This window comes from Dermacentor silvarum, chromosome 10 (assembly GCF_013339745.2).
Source record: "Dermacentor silvarum isolate Dsil-2018 chromosome 10, BIME_Dsil_1.4, whole genome shotgun sequence".
Classification (NCBI taxonomy): Eukaryota; Metazoa; Arthropoda; class Arachnida; order Ixodida; family Ixodidae; genus Dermacentor; species Dermacentor silvarum.
The window spans coordinates 22916553-22939755 of NC_051163.1; the positions used below are offsets into that span (position 1 = coordinate 22916553).

Here is a 23203-nt window from a genome sequence, read left to right on the forward strand (position 1 = left end):
ACACCGACCAGGGTTATGGCCGTCGATCGATCCGGGTGCGTGGGAGTTACTCCAGCGCTCGCCACGCATACTGGACCTGCATGCCCCCAAGGACGCTCATCACCCCCGCCACACCCCTCACACCAGTACTTGGGAAACTTGGATGAAGGTCCCACCGCGGACTTAGCCAGCGCTCGGCCCTTTCTTGGTTTCTAAGATTTCTACATTCAAGCAGCCATGCCACGCGCCACCTCACCGGCAGCTTCAGAATCACCTGTTATTGTATATAGAACGGTGTGCTGCTGACAATTGTTGTTGTTATTGCTGTTATGGTTATTGTTGTTTTGTTATTGGTGCTATTGTTATTGTTGTTATTGTTATTGTTATTGTCGTTATTGTTGTCGTTGTTGTTGTTGTGAATGATTTTGGCACATACCCACATTGTGGGATTGGCCATGAATCAAGTTAAGAGAATTGACAAAGGCGAGAAATAAGAAATTGGAAATTGCCAATTACAAAGCATATGAATGTTTTCTCCTTCTTCCAAACAAGGAAGAAAAAAAAAGCAAAGCTATGTATGGATTGATTGTGGTATCTCTTTATTAATTAAGGCTGTAGCCTTTCAGGAAACAAACGCTGGCGCGCTTCCCTTTCTTTCTGTGTAGGGATTAAATGTTTACAGGAATAATAACACTTTAAGCCTCAGCAGCATAAATAGTTTATTTACTGATATGGTAATCCCATTTGCCAAACATTTATTACGTGTCATCAGCTAGTCCCAGCTAAGCGAGGTGAGATAAACCAATCTTTCGGTGTATAGTTACGTAAAGACAAGCTGTTCAATTAGGCTTAGCTAAGCCTAAATGTTAGCCCAATTAAATTTAAAGGTCAGATAGTCACTCCTGTTTCACGCGAGAGGTAAGAGCTTGTTCCAGAGGTTGGTTAGGCTTCGTAGCAAAGCTGAACTGTTGGTTTGTCTTGCGCCTTGCGAATTAGCTTCTTTTGTCCCCTGTTAAACACACCAGCAAAATGTTGCCATCAGTTAGTACTACGTGTACAAATCTAGGCGCATTCAAACGAAGTCAGCGCGACTTCTCGGAACTTATTGGTAACGTACGTCCACCGTTTTAACGCGCTTTAATGAAATCAGCAGCAAACGCAAATTTGTTTCAGCGAGAACGGCCCGAGACCTTCCTTTCAAGAAGACCATTATGGCCTGTCTTCGCTGCACGCCTCCGAGCTCATTTAGTGATGAGACGCACAAGGACGAATCTCCTAAACCCTGGTTCCTCGTAACGCAATTCCGGCTTCCAAAAACAGCTCGGCGTTCAAGCTCCAGAGTCTGTCGCCTCAACTCGAAAAGAAGGAGGGAAAGAGATTAAAAAAAAAAAGAAAGGCCGATCTCGCGCGGACGAAAGCCAAGTGAAAACAAGACGCTTTCGCACGGCAAACAAGAAAAAAAGGAGGATGAAAACAAACGCGCTTAGGTAGAGGCATGCAAGAACAACAGGTGTGTGCGGTGACCAGGTATAGTCGCGGAAGCAGGCGCTGAATCGTATTACGCTTACGCTGCGTGTAGTACGCAGCAAGGCTCGTAACTCCGATGCTGCACGAATACGCCTTCAACGCGGCTTGAAGGCTCGTGCACATTTTACAAGCCTGAATCTTCTTCATCCCGCAGCTGCGCCTATGTTTTATACGACGGGTTAGCTGGTCCTTATACGTTACCTCTTCTTTGTTTTGTGCTCATCCCGTACCTCTTGAAACTTCTTGGCTTTAAGGATCTTGCTCGGTGGTTCCTCAGCATCTGTCCTCAAGTCAAGCTTGTTCATTTTGCGTTGCAACTGTTCATTGTTTTTGTTGTGAATCCTTGCAGAGAGCCGGATGAATAGGAAGCATCTACCCATATCAATGTGCTTTAATGTGCTCTTGATCTTCACCTTCGGTATTTAAATCACATTAGAAGGCGACGAGCCGTAACAGCCGTTCGCAATTTGCGAACGGAGGCAGAGGGTCTCTTATATGCCAAATTATCCATGCGTTAACAGTGAGTGCCCAATTCTCAGTCTCCTAACATTACTTCTTTAGGCGTTAAAGGTGATGACAGCCTTTTCTGATGCCTAGTATCAGTTATCTCGATGCAGTACATGATTTGGGAAAATTTCAGCCAGTTATGAACAACGAAGACTGGAAGACGGAACACCTTTTTGTTAGCACAATGACCTGAGCTCACGTTTTGCAATTAAACTCCGAACACGCAAACACAAGCGCCACACGCAAACATACACACAAACACACAAAAAAAAAAACACCGCATATCCACGGGGTGAATGATGATGAGTGGGCGAAGCTCCGGAGGGAATCATCGGTAAACCGTGAATCTTGCGTGTAATTCGCCCAGTCTCGCCGCACTAAATCGAACGATTGACTTCCACCAATGACACGCGCCATATGTGACGTCATTCCTATTTTATAACAGCGCCCTTCATTATAATTGCACCATCTCCCGCTTAAGGGGACGCTAGCACAAACGCGTTAGAAACGTGCAGTACTCTAAGGGGAAGAGGCCACAACGTCTTACGCAGCCGTTTACACATGCCGGAACGTGCACCGCGTTTGCCGACGCCATCAGCGTTTATGAATACGGGGGTAAGGCGGAGAGACCACAGCGTCTTACACCAGCTTCTTGCACGGGCCGTAACGCGCTAGCACAAACGCGTTAGAAACGCGCAGTCTTTCGTTAATGTTGGGTATTTATTGCCATCTAGGTGCGTCTGTCCATGTGCGCTTCGTGGCGTAGTGGATTGTCCTCTACAGTGGTTGACTGTTATACCAATGCAATAAAGAAAAAAAAAATGTGGTTGATCCCTCTTATATAGGAATCGGTATAGAACACGAAAGTGAAACGTGTCTTCACAGAAGTAGTGTAATGTTTATTGCACATTGATATATAATGTCTATTGGTGTTTTGTGGCTAAAGCGCCCTTAGGCGTTGATGCACCCACGCTGACGCCTGGTGGCACGTCTCCTCCATCACGACTACCAACGTCGATGACCATGAGCAACCGTCGTGCATATGGAAGCTGCACTACGCTGCACACGCTAGCACAACGCGAAAGACGAAGCACGTAACTGACACACTAATACAACGCGCAAGACAAAGCACGTAACTGAATCGTCACCGAGTCAAATCAGCGCGTACAGCACGTCGTAATTGCAGCCTCCGCGATCAACTTCAGAAACATTTTCAGAGCTAATTGCGGAGGCCACGCTCCGCTGTGCTGAGTACGGTGAACGCCACCTAGCGCGTTTCTAACGCGTTTGTGCTAGCGTGTTACGGCGTTGGTAGTGCTTCTTGATGCCAGCGTCCCTTCGAATGCTGGAATCGAGGCGTCGTACTGCTGAGACCACCGAAGCGTTCACTGTCGGTGCGCGTTAGTGTCATAATGCAGTACTTCTCTTTTCTGCTCGTAGGTGGCGGCACCGCCCCGAGCAAGAGCGCGGGTACACGGAGGAGTGTTAGATATATAAGGCGCGTCTGTGTAGCTCTCTGCAAATGCGTTTGTGGCGCAATGGGTTAAACGCTCGGCGATCTATCGTCGCGGACCGAGAGGTCGTGGGTTCGATTTCCAAATTTTGCATGTTTGTGGAACTTTTTCTTCTGGTTTCTTTCTTTGTATTATGTTCTATGACGTATTTCCGTGACGGAAATACGTCAGTGAAGTCTTGGTGGACCCCGGCATAAAACACTTTCGTGTTAAAAAAAAAAAAAAAAAAAAAGCTTCGTGGCGTAGTGGTTAGCGCCACGCGTTCAGAAGCGAGGGGTCCCTGGTTCGATTCCGCTACGGCCACAACTCTCGGAATTTTTTTTCTCATAAAAGTAGACGTGGCTACCTACTACGACGACTACGACGACTACTACTACAGAGGAGGGACAGACCCACACCCTAAGGAGCTTCGCCCCTAAAAGGCACGTGAACACACGAACAAACGCAAACACAAATGAACACTCATGCAAACACAAAACAGTTGCAATAGCCCGTGTCATCTCGCTCTCTTGCGTTCAATCGCGGCACTTTACTCGTCATGTCTGAATTAGACTCACAAAAGCAGCGTGAATGCCAGAATGAGACTCGCAAAAGCAACTGCTACTCGGCGACGCCACATAGTTTGCACTATGGGTCATGACGTGACGATATAATATCAATTTTGGCTGGCCCAGGGTCAGCTTGAGGAGTTATCTGTCAAACAGAATACCTGAGAATTGCTTCATACTTTCATACCTTCATACTTCCTGATTGATATCGCTATACACCTCAGAAAACGTAGGACAGATTCTCTGCAGCTTCCGCGACAATGAAATTAGGAAATATGCAGGCACAACATGGAGTCGCTTGTGCAAAACAGAGGTAACTTGGAGATCGCTGGGAAAGTCCTTCCTCTTGGAGTAGACAAATAGGCTCATGGTGATAATGACGAACTTGTGCGAGTTGGTGCCTATTGGCAAGCATTTTCTAAACTGCGTGAGTAAACGGCCACAGAAAGAGCATGGAACAAGGACTGCACCTGTCCTTGTTCCATGCTCTTTCTGGTGCCGTCTGTTCCCGCAGTTTAAAAGATGATAATGACGGCGATGATAACTTATGTAACGCCTACGTCACGGTGATCAGAAGGGGAAAAAAACACCCATTTTGATTTCACCTTGCTTTTTTGAGCAAAGAGTTAGCTACGGCTTTCTTAATTATTTTACAATCTGTGGAGGCGGTAACTGCTTCGGCTTCGTGGCGTTCACACTTCGCTTCAGAATCACATTCTGGTTTTTGAAACTAGCTTGCACTTGCACATTGACTGAGAAGTGTAATTAGCCTCGGCAATGGGAAGAGTGACAAATTGTTACGAGTAGAACTGTGAGCTGAAATATCCAGGAAAAGATGTGCACGTGACAAAAATGTGGGAACATAACGAGACCAGAGGATTAAACGGGAATATGGGGGACAGCACGTGAATACTACAGCAATACGAAAGCCCTGTGTGCTGTAATTGCACAGCATGGTTGTCTTCGTCAGAGTACTGACGATGTTAAGCCCCTTGTCGAAATGTTGGTTCCGGCTGAGCCTTCCATTACTCAGCAGCTGTTTTTGTATTATTACACATTAAGGAACGACAAAAAATTTGAAGCTTGACGTTTCTTTGAAGTAGAAGGCATAGGACGTAGCATAATTGCTAGCCCTAGTGGTTCATGGGATTCAGAGCCCATTCTACTAAAATAACAAGTCATTTCATCTCTGTAAGGTGCACATTAAAAATAAAAAGTGTTCCACTGTGAGCTGTTGCACAAGTGGTTGATGGTGAATGCGGCGTTAATTCAGACAAAGGCCGATTATTCATTGTCTCAAGGGTGACGCAGAAGCTGATGTCGAAGTCTAGATTTTAGGACGGGGTCAATTTATGACATTGGCTTAATTCACTCACATCAAAACGATAGCTTTTGTCAAACCTGTATGACCAGTCATATGTTTCGTTGGCTATTCCTTTCCAGCACTCTTTGTTCTAGAGTCTTTTCTTTTTTGTGTCCTCGTTTTTTTCGCGCAGTTTATAAACGTCTAAAACCTATGAACCAGCTAGCCCGCCAGAACGTCCTACTGTTAATTGAGGATAGCAAAGAGACGAACAAATCTGATTTCGTTCAGAGTATGGTTGACATTTTTTTACGTCAGAGAGAATAGGTGCCGAATCTGTTACAATCAATTAAAAACGCTGTTTTTCAGCGTAAACAGAAGGAAAAAAACCTTTTTTCGAAACAAAGAATCTGGGCCTGAGTTCACAAAAACTTCTTACGCTAGAATTGTTCGTAAGAAAGAATTTCAGCCAATTCAGATGCACTACATATTATTATCTAAGGCGGCACTTACGAAAGAAAAGCTTTGTGAATCTGGCCCCTGTTCCTTATTTCCTTTGAGAGAAACTTTCTGTTTTAAAAGAATATTTTCCGTGTTTCTTTAATTTTTTCACATTCATTTTTCACAGTACAGCAGCCCCCTTCGGCAGGTCTAAAGGGAAGCCTATCGCTTGACTTCGACAATCATCCTCTGATGGTTCCTGCCCAATTTATACCTTTCTAGTTTTCGCGAGCACCACAAAACTCTCTCTACGAGGGGCCTTAATAAAGTTTTATCATACCATACCATAGTCACAAAACTAAACTGGACTGAGCAAGGCATTCATACGGATTTTAAGTTTCAGCGTGAATACAGGCGCATCGACAAAAGAGGTTTACCTTCCGATGTCGCCAGCGTTACAGTTACACAAACAGCGCCTTCAACACTGAACACCAAAACCCAAAGGTGAGCCGAGGTCAAAAGAATGGAAGAACAACTTCATTACGTAACGAATAGCGTAACTGTCACAAATACGAGCGTAGGAAAAAAATACATACTCGTATACCATAAGATAAGAAAAAAAGAAAGCATCGAATGCCCGTAACAAGTTCCCCTTATAACACAATTCAGTTCGGCACCGTCTTTCAGAGCGAACTTGTTGCTTTAAGGCGTGAAACGTCACTCGCCACGAATGTCGGAATCCTTTGAATACGCGTGGTTCGTCGAAAAAGAAAAAAAAAGGGGGGGCAGGCGTTTTGCCGCAAAGCCACCGGAACCGACGCAGAGTGACCAGTGATTAGAAAGAATGGTCTCCGGGCGCCCGAGCGTTGCCGCATGCCTGTTCACAGGAGGCGGCTCCTTTAGTCATTCCCGCCCTGTGGCCTCATTAAAACTCCAAAACTTTGAGTCGAGCGCCACAGCTGTGTCTCCAGCGATAGCCTCGTGTTTCTGCAGCACCTCGCGCGAGCGCAGACACTGCCTGGGAGTTTTTCGTTGTTTCTGAATTTTTTACCACCGTGACATTTCCGGAGCATTCTCAGTTCACTTTCACTCGGCCGCAAAAGGGGCTTTGGAAACACTGACTTCATAAGTGGAATGGTTTTGTCAAGGACGATGCCACCTGCCCCAACTGTTGGACCCTGGCGCGTGACAACGACGTGCTTCTCTCCTGCGGGCGGCAAACGTCATATCCGATCGAGAGCCCACGCTCAAACGCTGTGGCCTGCGCAGTGACCGGCATGCTTACTTCAACGCATGGATTCAAGATGACGCTCATGAAAGAGCATTACTGAACTTCCTGCGCGATGCGCGGTTGCATCCATTCATATGTTTTGTTACTCTCCCTTAAGGCAGCCAATCTCGAATAAAAAAAAGGAAAAAAAAGAAATAAGAAGAAATAAGAAGAAAAACCTCAAGGGCTGAGCAACTGCATCATGCGCGAGGCTCACTGACGGAGTACAATCCCATAATCCCATTCCAAAGAGATTTTTTTTCTCAGCCCGTGTCGTCTTTAGGATATTATGAATGTGCATAAAGAAAAAAGCTCTCAACGGCGCTAGATATACTGCACGATTGCCCCTTTTCGTAGTAGAGAATTCCAGGACACTGGTGCAGGCCGGCCTCGGCACAGAAGATCTTAAATGTGTTGCTTCGCCTCCGGGTGACATGTGGACTGTGCGATATGTAGAGACTGTGCGATAGAAACGTCTCGCGCTCCATCGCGTTTATGTGCACACCTTCTCTATTTCTCGCTTTATATCATTTCGCTCTCTTTCTATCACCTTTATTCTCTTCAGCACCTTATCTCAGCATGGAGGAATGTAACAAACTTTGAGGGAGGATTACTTCATGTCGCCATTCTTGGAAGGCCAACTCTCTTTGAAGCCATTCACTTCGCATTTGTTATCGAAAAGTCGGCCCAACACGTCGCCTCCGAGACTCGGCGCAATGGCAGTAAATGCTTGGATCCCGGTAGTTTTTTGATCGATGAACACTCGTTTGGTTGATCTGCAGAGCGAGAGCATTAAAGCTTACCGCGCGCTCTGACGCGACGATCACGTTTTGGGCCGACTCGTTTGGCTTCAATGGTGTTGCGCCAATGCTCCTTCTTAGTTCCTTCCTTCCGCCAGGGTAGCCAGCCTGCCTTCGTATACTGGTTAACTTACAGGTCTTTCACTCTCTTTCGTCTCACTCTCTCTTGAGTAGTTGGTGATATGGCTGAGCAGCCTTTACAAGGTATTTCGAATTCCGTAGTGGGATGGCCGACGACGACGCGTGCCATGAATGTGGTCTCGAGGTGACCCTTGCACACATTCTTTGTGACATGCGCGCTCGATATAGCGCACAGAGATGGCCGCTCGTCAGAGCACGAGCTCGTGTTTACGATGGTCAGCTTCGGAACAACGGAATTATTTTGCAATGCCGATTTCGCCGGTCCTCAGAGCCCAGCCTGACGATGGCATTGTTATACTTCTTGAGAGTAACAAACTGAAGATGTTGGCAACATTCACTGACTGGTTTTTTTTTCACATTTGATTTCCAAATTGATAGACAGAAATTACATGAGGAAATAAGCAACTGCACACACACGCATACACAGATACACGCAATGGCGAGCATTTAGCATCGAAGCACTTGCCTCCTTGATTAATGTAGAGGGCCGAAGCAAGGCAAATGAACCTTCTCTTTAAAAACTGGAATATAATGCAAACTATTCATGCATTACACAGGTCAAGGTAGTTAGGTGTTGTTGGCCAGGTCAGCATTAACTCATCAGCCTCGATGATTCTGAAAAGATGCAATCCACGGTTTCGTGCTTAGTTTTTATTGATTTATATTCGACGCACGTTTACCCCCGTGGTTAAACAACAAGGGTGCGTTTTTCACAACCGGGAACAATTTATAGCGCAAGTTATTCATTGTGAATCCCGCGACATACTGTCACCATTACAGCCGTTGATACGAAAGAAGTCGCCCTCCTGTGGGATACCCATTTCGACTGCATGAAGCATTTGCCGCAGACGCACTTCAATGTGACGCCCCACCCCATGCTTTGCTTCATCAAAAGATAGTTGGAGAGGAAAGGTAACGAATTTATAACCAGATGCGAGTTTCCAGTTTGCTAACCTGCACTGGAGCGAGGGGAAATGAGTTGGAAAAATGGTATAAATAGAGATTAAAGAAAATACAGCAAGGTCATTTCCATTATAGGAACTCCACGTATCTCGGAAAAACGCAGCACGGCCTTTTGATGTGATTACAAGTCCAGTCGATGCTGTATAATTCTTTCTTTCAATAGTAAGACGATTCCACAACGAACGAGTGATTGTATCTGTACATTGTACTGCGAGCAGTGCCAGAGAATATGACATCCTGTTTCTTCATCACCGCAGTAGCTGCGGTGTCGGCCTTCCTATATCCGGAACGCGTAAGCATTGGTGAACGCGAGGCCGACCACTGGCCTACACAAAAGGGCCGCATCTCTTCGGGGTTGCTTCATCAAAGCCATCGAAATCAAAGTACTCTAATGATTTCTAGGCTATTATTGGTTTCCCACTCGTGCCATGGCATTCTTAAGCTTAATCCATCTTCATCGGTAGGCTCGCCGGTACTGTCGATAATTGCATCGCCTCCATCATCAGGTGTCATTTCATGGGCCATCGTGATTGGCCGGTGCACGGCCGGCCGCGGCCAATCACAAAGATGATTGCACGCAAAAACGAATCGTGCCTGCAAAGGTCCTTGTGAAACAAAATGTATGTAAGTGTATGACATAAAAAAAAAACGTGGTAAGTGGACAGTCACAAAAAATGTGTGAACCTAATGAGGCAGTGGCATTCGCTTCTGCGTCTGTCGGTTAATTTGGTCTAACATTGTAATCTGCTACAGAGAGGAGTGACAGGGAGAAGGCAGGGAGGTAAGTCAGGCTGACCGCTGCTGGCTACCCTGCACTTGCTGAGGGGAAAAATGAAGACGGAGAAGAAGGAGAGAAAAGAAGCCTCCCGGTATCCCTTACAAAAACCGTTATATGAATTCAATTCTGTTACCTTTTTATCGACCTTTTGTTGTCACAAGTTCACTTTCTGCTGAAATGCAATCGAATATTGCGTATTAGTTTTGCAAAGTTGTTAGCGCTCGCCCCGAGTCCGGCATCCAGAACAAGTTTCTTTCGTCGACTGCGATATTTGTTTTCCTAGGTTCAGCGTCGCCTGGGACTACAGCTGTATTTGGCCTTGCGGAACCTTCTCAACGCAATGCGAAAAGAATACTCAAATTATTCAAGTTAGATAGGTGGCGTCAAACTTAAATTATAGAACGATTAGCACATATAACACAATTGACGCTAGTCCCTTGCTACGTTTCCTAATGTCTCCGTCTTTAGTTGCACTGTATCAGCCTGCTGTAATGAACTGGGCTTCCCTTCGTAACGATCTTCCACTAGCAGGCAGATGCATGGCGATTTTCGCTTTCTGAAAGTCCCTCCAACTTGCGCATTTCTGGACAACTCGTTAGCTTCGGGAAAGTGACGCCTCGTTAGGTAAGGCGGCAGGCGTGAAGGGGAAAAAAATCTAGGAGGGAGCGTCAAGTGATGAACTTGAAGCTTATCATAACACAAATAAAAAGGAGGAATGATGAGAAATACATCGAAGCACGTGATGGCAAGCGGTAGTTTCTGCAATAAACCAACGCGGCTGCGCTGGGTTCGTCGTCTGCTTGTCTGCTGAGCCGCCCCGAAGTCGCAACGCGCTGCTAATCGCGAGGGCGCTGCAGAAGTAGTGTATGTCGCTGCAAGAGCAACTGTGTTTTCAAGTATCGAGGCTAAGAACTAGAGTCATCGAATGCGGCGAGCAGAAAGCGAGCCGCACGGGCTGGAGAAAGCGGCGGCAACTCAGGCGGTCAGCGGTACTAAAAGCTACCACGAACCAAGCAGGGTACGGCGTGCTGTTCCCAGGATTCAACGCGCGATGAGCGAATTTGCCCAAGGAAAGCAGAGAGCAGGTTGCCTTGCGAAGGTTGATTGATTGACGTCATGCCCTCTTCTAAGTTATTTCTTTCCTCCATGATGGGTGGCACCTACATCTCTGACAGCGCTTTAACGTTCCTGCCATGGTGAGGCTCTATCTAGCGAACTTTGTGGGCTTGTTTCCCGACCCGTATGCGGCGATGAGACTAAAAAATTTCGTTTGCGTGTGTAGCGATCAGCCCCTCCTTATTACTCGGTTATTACGAAAGTCCTCCAGTTCAGTGTTGGCGTGAATTAACCAAATGGCAGGCCAAAACCAGGTGGAGTATCATACTGTGTTAGACACGATCCAGGGTTCGACGACACATCGTCTGGCGATGGGCGCGCATTTTCTCGCCGATAAACAATCACTCGCCACATGCAGCAAAGAGAATCACAGTTGATGACGTTTCGAGACCCGCACGGGTACCTTGTTCACGAATTCTAAAAAATGTCACAGTTTCGCCCTAAGGGCGAAGCAATGAATGCGATAGCAACACAGCAATGTCATACGAAGTAAGGTGAGCGGCTTTGGTAGCAACAACACGCAGAACTGTTGTCGACGCCATCGGCGTTTTGCCCGCGTTAGCTCAAAATGCGTGCGGCGTAGGTGACTGTTGCTGGAGCCTCTGATATAAATAGGCACTTGGTGCCGCAGCTAAACGTCGCCTCCCTTCCCTCCCCCTCCCCCACGGCCTCTCGCGCGTCCGAAGAAGGCGCGTTTGCTCTACATATATGGTGATTGTAAAGGAGAAAAGAGACGCCTACTTCTGCAGCCCTTAAGCGAGCACGGCGCAGAACGCGCGTTTGTTCTCCGCCGTGCGTTCACTCCCCGTGAAAGACGCGCCCCTCGCGCCCTTTCACTCGCACATACAGCGTTCGGCGCGCGGCGACGATTTCATCTCCAAATGACGTCATACGGAACCTCACGAAAAGGGGGCATTGGTCATGCCTTATATACGTAATAGATGACGCAATGAACCGGCGCATACCTCGGGTTGATTTTAAATCATTGTTCTTTTTGTTGCCTGTGTCGATTGTTTGTTTATTTCCAAGAAAACGTATTACGCACAAGTGTTTACACTTTTGTAGCTTCAAACATTAAGAACAAACGGGCTCATCATTAGTTTCGTGGAGCACTGAACCACTGACGTCCGCGGAAGTGAATGTGATGAGACGACAAGCAGGCGCTCACTTCCTTTGGAACCACTCTTATGAAAGACATTAGAGGGGGTCGAAAAAAATGGGATACCATTTTTTTTTTCATGCCTGAGTGCGCGCGTGCATTAACTTGGGTCTTACCCACCGCGGGAGACCAGTGGCTATGAAGTTGCGCTACTGAGCTCAAGGTCGGGGGTTCGATCCCGGTCGCATTGCGATGGGGACGGAATGAAAAGACGCCCGTGTACTGTGCATGGGGTGCACGTTAAAGAACCCCATGTGGTCAAAATTAATCCAGAGTCCCTCACTACGACGTGCCTCATAATCGTATCGTTGTTTTGGCACGTAAGATCTTGAACAAAATAGTAGATAGGACATGAAGGAAATACGACACCACGTGAGCGCTGACTCACAACTGAAAGTTTATGGTTAGTATATCACATATGAACAGAAAAATACTCACGCACACGCAATCCAACAAAAGTGAAAACGCCCGCGGACGACGAACGTTTAAGCATGTGTGTGCATGCGTGCTGTGTAATTTTTTGTATCTTTCACTCCCTTTTCCGCAGTGCAGGTTAGCCAACCGGGCCTCAGCCTGGTTAACCTTTCTCCCATTCCTATCCTTCTTCTCTCTCTCTCTTTCGACCATTAAGCATTTTAGTGACGAAACCTTCAGCCGAATCAAGTGCAGTGGATGATGAAGTACGGCTGCTTCCTCATCATGCCGACATGTCGGTCGACAGAACTTCAAAGTCGTAATGTTGAATTGCCGGGGATTCATAATAATTCCACGCGCGATTATAGCAAGCCTGTCATTTTTCAGGCTCGCGAATCCTCTTCCTGGTTTTTAGAGCAACACTTCCAAATACAACCGAAAGTCTACGCAGTTTGAACCCTTGACGTCACGCGGAAGAACCGGAATCCTGCTGATTTCATAGAGGGCACCAGTGAAGCTCCTTTTTCTCTTCATCTCTCTCTCTCTCGCTCTCTCTCTCTCTCTCTCAATCTCTCTCTCTCTCTCTAAAGCACTCAATGGGAGCCCCAGCCTTTCTGCATGGCGCCACGGCTCAAATCGCGCAGGCTTCGTGTAGGTTGAATGAAATCAAAGCAGATTATGGGGTTCAACGTCGCAAAACAACACGTGGTGCTATGAGGAATTCTGTTGTGGGGAGGCTAAGGGTTAATTTCGACCACCTGGGTCTCTTTAACGTGCGCGTAAATTTATATACACTAGCGTTTTTGGCATCCCCCGTTCATCGAAATGCGGCCCCGACGACCGGGTATCGAACCGTGCGACCTCGGGCTCAGCAGTAGGACTTCAAAGCTACGATGCCGTCGCTGCGATTCCCCTGTTGGTGTTTGGAAACGCTTCAAGCACATGGTTTCTTTTTTCATTGTTCCTTTTGTTTAATGACGTCATTCTGTCGAAGACAATCCCTACTAAGCAATGCCTGTTTTAGTATCCTAAAGATAAGTATTGCGTTACGTTTCGCTATCGGACTTAATCGAAATGAATATCATTGGAACGTTACAAATTCATGAAATATTTAGTAGGTTCGCGTTTTTTGACGAGTTTGACGGGTGAAATTAAGTTGTCTGACTCTGTCAAGTTACTTGTAACAAGGAACACTAAATCAAGACAGGTCGCTAGTTTCAGCTTCTGAATTCACCTCGGTGGCTCAGTGGCTGTCGTCGTGCTGTTGTGCACGAGGTTGCGGGTTCGAGTCAGCACCGCGGCGGCCGCATTTCGATGGGTGCGCAATGCGAGAATGCACGTGCACCGTGGTTTCTGTACACGTTAAAGAACCCCATGTAGAAATTAATGTGGATACCTCGACTACGGCATCCCTCATAGCAGATTCCAAAAGTCAAACCTACCACAATTAGTCGCAACTCTTGATCGAAAGTTCTTTTTCCTGGAATGATTAATGATTGTATCTCTGTGCCCGTTAGTGTCTTTTTCAGATAACTTTTTTGTTGACATCGAGCACATTATGACTTAATAATGATAAATTTTTCTCGTGTACGTTCCTGCAATTATGGCAGGTGTCTAGTGATTATTTTGTTATGTTGCCTCTTTTGCGTGAAAAGATCGGTTGATTGATTGATTGATTGATTGATTGATTGATTGATTGATTGATTGATTGATCGAAATTACACCAAATGCAATATGTCGCCGACAATGTTAAACTGGTAAATGAATGAATGATGATGTTTGGTGGTATGACACATTTATTCTATACAGAAGTTCGCAATTAAACTGGGGGCAGTCTTTGCGCTTGAAGAAAGCGCATTTCGGTGCATCCCTCTCTCTCTCTCTCTCCCTCTTATCTATTTCATTCTCATATTTACGCCTATTCTGTCCCTTAATGCAGGGTAGCAAATCGGATTTTCTGTTCTGGTTGATCATCCCTGCTTTTCTTTTCCGTCACTTCTCTTTCTCTCAAATGTCAGAACCGGTTGAGTTCACGTGAATAACTTAGTAGCTCCTCCTCTACCTCTAGAAATCAAAGAAGTGTAGGCCGCACACCTCAGGTAATATGACTGTTGTCATTCGGTGCCACTGTTTCTGCCAGGCTATCCCGTTTCATTCACACTTGTACTTGAACTCAGTAATCTAGGTGTGAAACATTAATAACCTGCAGGCGCTGTACTCGTAATATTGCAAAACGATGTTCCATTGTACTTTACTTTTGTTTTTCCTTCTGTATGTACTCTTTTATTTGATGTTGAAATTTTTGTTTTGTATAAAATGTTACCCCCCTTAATCAATGCCTTTCATTGAGCCTGTAGGTACTGTACATAAATAAATATGCTGAATAATTTTTACACGCTAGACCAAATTCAGATTTGCAAGATGTTTTTCATTTATCTGTTGCGAAAATCGAAGATTTGGGAAATAGCTTAGGCTTCGATCTACGTTTATATAGTTGTCTCCTATACGCCGCAGCATATTGTAATTTCGGTGTTCTATTAATTTTGAGTTCAGGATTCCATACAGCACTTATTATATGAGAAGATCGCGCGGAATTACATTATAGTGAGCGATTTACTTTGAAAAGATTAGACATTTTGATAACTACGTTGTGTCTCTGAGTTCTCCACAAACAATAAACTGTTCACTCATGAAAGAATGATAATATGAGGCGATATAAAAACCGTTCCAGCAATAACGCACATTTCGAAAGCATCCTTCAACAGGCAATATAGAGAATTATATTAAAGTATATATCAACGAAAGAGCGCGTTATGCATTTTCTGCAATTAAACACGTCAATCAATACAGTCAGCCGTATCATACAAAATAAATATCGCAGATAATGACACGCTAATTGCATACATACGATATGGACTTTCATTAAAGGATGTTATTAAGTCTTTTACAGCATGTAGACTTATGTACGTATACTATCTTGCGTGGACTGTGTATAATACGCTCTCTGCTTCCTTTGTGACGGCCCGCTTACTGTTTATTATTTCTTTTTCCAGCAAGATGTCACGCGTGTCGATTTCGGCCAATGTCAAGACGTCACCGTGCGACAAGTCGTGACTGCGGACTTATTAAGTGCAGCGTGTTGAGGCCCCTGCAAATCATCTTTTAATGTTGCTGTGACTGGAGGGCCGCCGCAAGAACAGCTGCTGCGCTGTGCTCTTGCTTTTAGATTGTGGTCTCTCTTTTCTTCCGCGGCGACTCCAACGAGATAAGTGCTCGCTAAAAAAAAAAAAAAATTGCTGCGGAGTCGAAGGGGCTCTGCGGCCGTTCAATGGTGGCTTCAATGCTGAATTATTTTCAACCTCAATTTGAGTTTATTCGGCGCCTTTCTCTGTTCATAAGGATATGAGACCAAAAATAGTAAAACGCTGGGACAATTAGGCACGAAAAGCTGCTAAATAACCGCTTCACTAAGTGTTTTCACCGAGAAACTAGGCAGTGCAAGAAGCAGCCGTAAAAGAGGTCGCTGAAAAAATTTGAGCCAGTTGAATGTACGCATTAATAAGCGGCTGTTATGCCATCATTTGACGATGGGCTCTGGCACCTGCGCTGAGTACAATTTCTGTGTGCGTGTGTATATCTTTAACTTCTGCCATTGATTTCCTTGTATATGAACCAGATATTTTTGTTAATTACTCTTGAAATTTTGGTGCTGGTGCTCTATTGACTTGTGTCCAATCGCATAAACTTCAAAACGTTCCATTATTCTTTTGTTGTTTTTGTATATTTCTCAATATTTATTTGATTGTTAATCTCCACTAGCTTGACGTTTTGTTGGGGGAGTGTTCTCTTTTCAATTCGCTGAGTCATCCTTCATTTCCTAACAATATACCTCTGTGGGGAAGCCGGCGACAACATAGTTGCCAATGTGTCCAATTACATCTAGATGAATCAGCCAGTCAAACAGCCACAACTGTAACCGTCACAAATCTCATCTCGCGCAGTAACCTCATACTTAATTGATGCTGAAGTGCAACAAATACGGCAAGACTAAGAATAGGCGGCACTTTTATTTCGCATAATGACAAGGTTGTGTAATAAGTTCTATACTCTTTGATCTTATTTTACCCTTAACTTTCATATCACGCCTCTCAACAGGTTGGTGTACCGTTAAGGCTGACGCTACAGCAGAAGTTTAAGGCGTAGCAATGGGTGATTTTTTTTTAAGTCCGAAAAATTAGAAGCATAGAAAAATATTTTGAAAGACTAATTCATCTGTCTAAATTTAGGTAGTGTTCCTCTTTCATGTTGCTTTCTAATGAAGCTGCACAATACTAGCGCTCATGTCTAAACACATGCGAACGGAGAATTCATTTCGATCCCCATGCCCTGGGCCCTAATTGACGAGGTTTCTTGTATTTGAAATAAAAAGTTACAATCTACCACTGTAGAAAGTATACTTTTGGTTAAGGTCATCAAAGATTTCTTCGATGACTGTCAAAAACTGCAAAATTTTAAAAAAATACCTCAGGCGTCTACTTTACAACTTTCTAACTCAGTGACAACAATGTTATCACAATTCAGTAAACTGAATGTATTGCACACCTAAAGTGGACAAAATTGATGCATTATATATCGCTCTGAATTATACAACTAATTTCTGAGTAGGACTTTTCGAAAAAATCTTGCGCATATTGTAAAAGTAGCACGTAAACTGTAATCGCGCATAACAGAGGGGCTTTATACTGGGCGCAGTTTACAAAACTGCGAACTGCGATAGTTGTTCCTGGTGCGGGGGATAATTGATTTGTATGATAATTGCTTCGCAATCTTTAACTTACCTATTTGCGACAATCTAAAGAAAGCATGAGGCCTTAATTCAAAATCCTGCTTCCTTGATTGAGTTGGTAGTATTGAGTTTTCTTTCTAAATGCAACAAATTTCATTCACATCTGTGCAGCGCTCGTTTCATAATAAGTGTTTTTACGTTTCGCATGTATTTCAACAGGGGAAATCAGATTTCACCCCAAAGTAAGGTTTCCTCTTAATGCAGTGAGTAAGAAAGCGGTCTTCTTTCTGAAAAGCTATAAGCTTCAATGTGCCGGCTTATACAGCCCAAATACTAGGTAAGTCTCGTAGCGGGATAACAAATGATTAAATTTTGCGTGACACGATTAAGCCATGACTGGTGTGATAGTTTGCACTCGCCGCAATCCGAGAACAATTCCCTGCATTCTTTTTTTTTTTTCGGAGCTTCGTATCACATGATGCATCGCACATAACCCGTCGCGTGGTCAGCTGACAGTTTCAGTTACGCTACAAGTCCCTTGTAAGGCTTCGACAGTATGTATGACACACGTAATCATTCACGCTGCTTGAGCACCACTTCGTGGCTCACTGAGATCTCTACTAAAGCGGAAATTGAGCTAGTTGTTGATTCATATCATCTGATAACATCGCATAAAACCAGGGACGAACATAGAAGAAACTGCACATCGGCATGCCAATAGCTCCACGTTCCAGTTGGGGATTATAAGTGCTCAAGAGAAACTTTTGCTGTGATTTTTGTTCCGAAACATTTAACGAAAAAAGAGAAATGTGGAGGTTTCTTCTCCAGGTAACGTCTGGATCGATTCGATTAAATATACTACATATACTATATTTCCTTAAAAGTAAAAAATCGTTAGCAGAGACAAAACTAACTTTTGGTGTAGGTTATCAAATCTTTTTTCGAAAAGAGCCAATTTAACATTTCAATTTCTGTTTTATTCGAGAAGTGCCTGCGTAAGCAATATATATCTAAATTCTTCATGCTCTATAATTTTTAAAAGTTCAAAGCAAATAGGGTGGATCGATTAATTGCGTTTCACAGAAACTAGTAGTTATGAAATTATAACATGCAGTAGAGCCAAAAAACTAAACCTTTACCCGCTTTCGTACTCTTGTCGGTGCTATTTACGAAAGTGCATTATGAAGTGTTTGCGAAGAAAGGCCATGTTTGTATAAGTAGCACTTTACCATTTTTTTTAACTTCGCAACTCTCCAAAGTGCCCATTGAAAATTGAGGGTCTAACTGATAAACATGTTTCTATCAGCAGCTCGATTTCACATTCTGCCTGACCTAGTAACGATACATTTCAACCACGGTTAAGAATTTGACGAACACTCATTTGGTCAGGTAGCACTCTAAAAAAGGGAAAGGTTCTAGTCAGTGATCAAGTGAAAAGTTAATTGATATTTCGCAACCCATCTTGATTGCAAGTCAAAAGTTAGCAGAACCCTTGACATTGTGAATTATGGCGCTCTTTGGCCATACCTGGCCCTTGCGCCACTAAACCACACACATTCATTCATTACATTGTGAATTGACGTATTGGTTTCCTTGGTTTCCACAGTAACCCGTATGAAACCCTTGGTTCCTATGAAAACCGTATCGGTTCCGAAACGTAAATTCCGAACGTCAAATGTTCCGTTGATCTTTGACTTGGATTGGAGCCCGTGTGAGTTGCGAAACGTCAATGAAACCCTATGGAACCCATAGGTTACCAATAGAACCTATGGTTTATGAAACCCGTACCCAGCGAAAGACGTATGAGTTCGAAAAGGGCAATTTACAAAAGCTTCTGGTCAGTGGCCAAGTCAAATGCTATTTGACATTTCGGATCAAAAACCCTTCTTTTTTCTTAACTGTCAACCAGTATGGTGCTTGCCACCAAAACATATTTTGTTCTTTCCGAGCTATTTGAGTAGATTTATCGTGGTTAGATCCGAGGCACCGCACGCAATCTGCATATTTTATTGAGAACCACTCACACTATGAAGTAGGTGCACGCGAGAACAAAAGTCAGTGCTAGAAACGCCAGTCACAACTGATTTTTTTTTTCTTTCGTGTGTTGACAGCGTACGTCAACGCAGCTCTCTGGATCTTCATTTTAACTGTCAAGTGTCTTCACGTTCGTTACGCCGTACAACACCCACGAGGAAGAAAACAAACGAATAAAAATACAATCTAAAAATGTGCACTTTGAAGTCTGTTAGGTTGTTGAATGCGTGCTTAGGGTACGCGTACGTACTACTACGTAACCTACTACGTGCAACCAACGTGGCTGATCTGCTGTATTCGCGCCTGATTATCCCGGAACAGAATGACGACAGTATAACAAACTCGTCTATTGTCAGTGTCAAGCCACACTCGAAAAAAAATTTACACTCTTTGGGGATTCTATTGTGTCCCAAGAAAAATCGGCATCAATCTTGCGTATACACTTCCTTTACCTAACACTCTGCGCTCGCTAGTTTCCTGTCAGGAACGCTTATGTCACGGTGATACGCGCATGCTGTCCGTGACCTTAAAGTAGCGGGAGCGTGGTGTTAAAAAAGCAAACGCACGTATATAGATGACGACTATTATTGGAAGGCATGATCAACCCGAAATGTAGCAAATTTTTCTTAGGAGCGTTGTCTAATCACGTGTGCCATGCAAGAGAGTACACCAGGGAGGCAAGGGAGTAAATTCAATAAAAGGAGTACTACAAAGGAGTAGTTACCGCGAAGGGGTACTATTTCGACACAAAGAACAATGGTTCCGGCCGACTGTCGATATCTATTCATCTTCTCATATCTGTTTTTGAAGTACAAATCTTTGTCTTTTGTGTTATTTGTTTATTTCTATGGACATAACCTCGTCTTCTGTATTGCTTTAGATTCTACACAGTTTAAAAAAAGAACCATGTGAGAGTAGTACTTTCAATGGCAGGACAATAGGAGTGTCTACAGAAAGATATCGTTCTTTATCGGGCATCAAATGTGAGAAAGCTCCAACGACGAAAAAGATTAGTGCTACCCAGAGCTCAGAGCGTAATTGGCTTTGCTTACTGGCCATGCAAAACTGCGGAACTGCAAAACACTGTAACCTCAAATTGCAGACAATAGAGCCGAAACACTGCTACCTGTGGGACGCTCGCTTTTCTGACATGAAGCATACATTTAGTCTTAGACCAACGACGTCAAACTATTCTCATGCGAAATTACTCAAAAACCGAATCCACAGGTGATCTTGCTTTTGTTTTTTATACAATAATCCGAATGTGATGCATGACGACGTCAAGTCAGCGACGCTATTGAAATTCAGGGCCATTACAGGCTTAGCTTTCGTCACATAACAAAGACAGTCATTGTCATCGCTTGCGTTTTCTTTGTGTATCGTTCTGTTGTCCACATTTCCCTGTCATGGACGTTTAGTCACGCCACCGGAACGCGCACTATACATGGTACGTTATTTAAGCATTGCCCAAGGTCTTCATGAGTACCATTGCGACGAAGAAAATACTTCTCAAGTGGTTTTGATGTACCAGCGTGTTGATGTGTCAACGGCGTTCGATGTCGACCTAAAGTGCCTACAGAAAAAAAAATGAAGGTAGGTTTGGCGCCCATTATAACAGCAACCTAAGGTTCTGCAGAGTTGATTAGTCCGTGCCTCTCATTTTTACGGTACTGTCCCAGTCAAAACTTCAGTGCCTAAACTCGCAGGCCCTTCCGCTCGCGATAACTATTGCTTATCGACCGGTTCCTCCGATCGTTATCTTTCCGTTCGCTGTGACGATCGATTCGAGATTGCTCTAAAGAAGCGTTCTTGCGTACGAACGACTTTGTAAATCTGGAGTGATGAACGCTGATATTTTTTTTTGTCTACCCTTTTGTTCAAAGCCACTGAATCCCGATTCCGACACTCAGATAGATCTGTTCGTTGCCCAAAGCTGGTAATCACGGAGTATACCAGAGCGATGACGCCTGCTCCAAAGCAGGGCGGCTCATACGGGGAACGACGCACCTATACCTTACGACAGCGAGCGCCGCACAGTCAGCAAAAAGATTTTTTTTTTAAATGGAGCGGAAAAACGGAGGCCTTACTTCGTAGGCGTTCGCGGTCGCAACCAGCAGGAGGAATGGTAGCAGTGACAAGACGAGTAACTCCTTCTTGGACGGCCCGGCTCGGCGCCGCTTAGTCCATCCCATGGTCGCGCTCGTCGTCGTCGTCGACGCCTGCGCGCGGCAAGCACACACACAGGCCGTCGTCGTCCACCACCACCCCACCAACCGTGCCGTAACAAAATAAAATAATTTTTCTTTTTTCTTCTTCAGGCGCGCGCGACTCCCAGCGGGGCTCCCTTCACACTGCGTGTCTTAACAACCTGCAGCGAGGACTACCAAGCCGCGGCTGGGGCTGACATTATTTATCGCGCAAGAGGACGTCAGTAATTGCGTAGGCCGCCACAGCGGCGCAGCTAGCAGCGGCGGCGGCAGCAGCCAGACACTTTCAAGATGATCACGCTTTTTTTCGTCTCCCCCCACCGCCGCCCTCTCCCACAACTCTTCCTCGGCACGCGCGCGAGCGCGCGCGCGTCGCTGGCCCCGGAGTCACAATCTTTGTGCCTCTCTAACACACTCGAGTAGAGTACGGTCGCTCACAGCTCACGAGGCCCGGAGACCGGCGACGTTCTCCATTGGTCGAGCGCCGCGATATCCCCGTTCTCCCATTGGTCGGTTTCGGAGCGCTGAACGCGTCGCCGCCATGTCTGTGAGCTGAAGGACTCTTTTTCTTGGCGCAGTCGGTGGTGGTGCCGCGGCCGCCGACGCGCTTTGATTGAGCGTGTTCTTGAAGAGGCAATGCGCGAAAAACACGTTTACGAGAGCAGCTGCACGAGAGGCACCGTGTTTCCTTCATCCGAGATGAGTGGAATCCGCGACGAAGTTTCTTCCTTGCTTTAGGAGCATTTAATGCAGCTACTGCTACTCTTTTTTTGCACCCGTGGGTTGATGTTTCACGCTAAAGCTAATCGTCAGTAACGCGGAAGACAAATTAAGACTACGGCGAATAGAAGTTTTCTGTTGTCAGGCTACATTCTGTTCATGATGGCGTAGTCATTTGTATGCGGTCATTCAGTCATGCGGTTTCATTTAGAATCGTTGACTGTTGGGCCAGTTGGTGCATCATGGTGTGTCACTCATTCGTTCATTCACTCATTCATCCATTCGTCTTCGTACGCGTTCAGGAGAGTACGTAGTCGCTCATTCGTGGCAAAGTGAGAAGACAACTATACGTTTCCCGTTTCCTGACAGGTTTAGGGACGCGGCTTTTGGTATAAGGTCGAAGGCGTTTCGCGGCTAGGAAAGCGCGGGTCTGTTTTCACGGCTGTTGTTGTTCAGTGACTGTGGTGTTGTGCTGCTAAGCAAAGGTCCACAGGTTCGATTCCCTGCAGAGTAGCGTAATGCACAAACGCTCGTGCAGTGCGTGCTTTAGGTGCACGCGAAACAGCTAGTGTGTCAAATGTATATCCAAAAGCCCTCCGCTACGGTATTTCTCACATTAAATATATCAAAGGACGTTAAACCAGGACGTTAATTAAAACCCATAATTTGATTCAATTCAATTTAATTCACTTATCAAGCCCGGTCTGCACAATCACGACAGCACAGTTAGACGATCGCCAATGCGCCATGAAATGCCAGGACGTTTAGCTTTCTCAATCAAACCCCGCGAATGCAAGCCGAGTTGCTGCTGTTCACTTTGCCGTCCCTGTATTAGGACAACGGACCCGCCGAGGTGACGTAGAGGTGGTGGTGTACTGCTGCGACGTCGCAGGTTCAATTAATTGGCTCGGCAGGTCCATTTCGACAACGGAAAAATGCAACAAATGTCTGTGGGCTGTTTGGAGTCGTGGTGTCGCGTGTGTTTTCTTTCTTGTG

At 45.1% G+C, this 23203-nt stretch overlaps 1 protein-coding gene across 1 annotated transcript in view; it reads right to left on the minus strand.

Moving 5' to 3' along the window:
• LOC119430925 (uncharacterized) overlaps positions 1–21688 on the minus strand; it is a 102083-nt gene extending 80395 nt beyond the window's left edge. Inside the window, exon 1 of the mRNA XM_049656916.1 lies at positions 21368–21688. Within this exon, the coding sequence (XP_049512873.1) occupies positions 21368–21472 (105 nt within the window). The 5' untranslated portion in view covers positions 21473–21688. The remainder of the gene's footprint in view (positions 1–21367) is intronic.
• Between the last annotated feature and the right edge of the window lie 1515 nt (positions 21689–23203).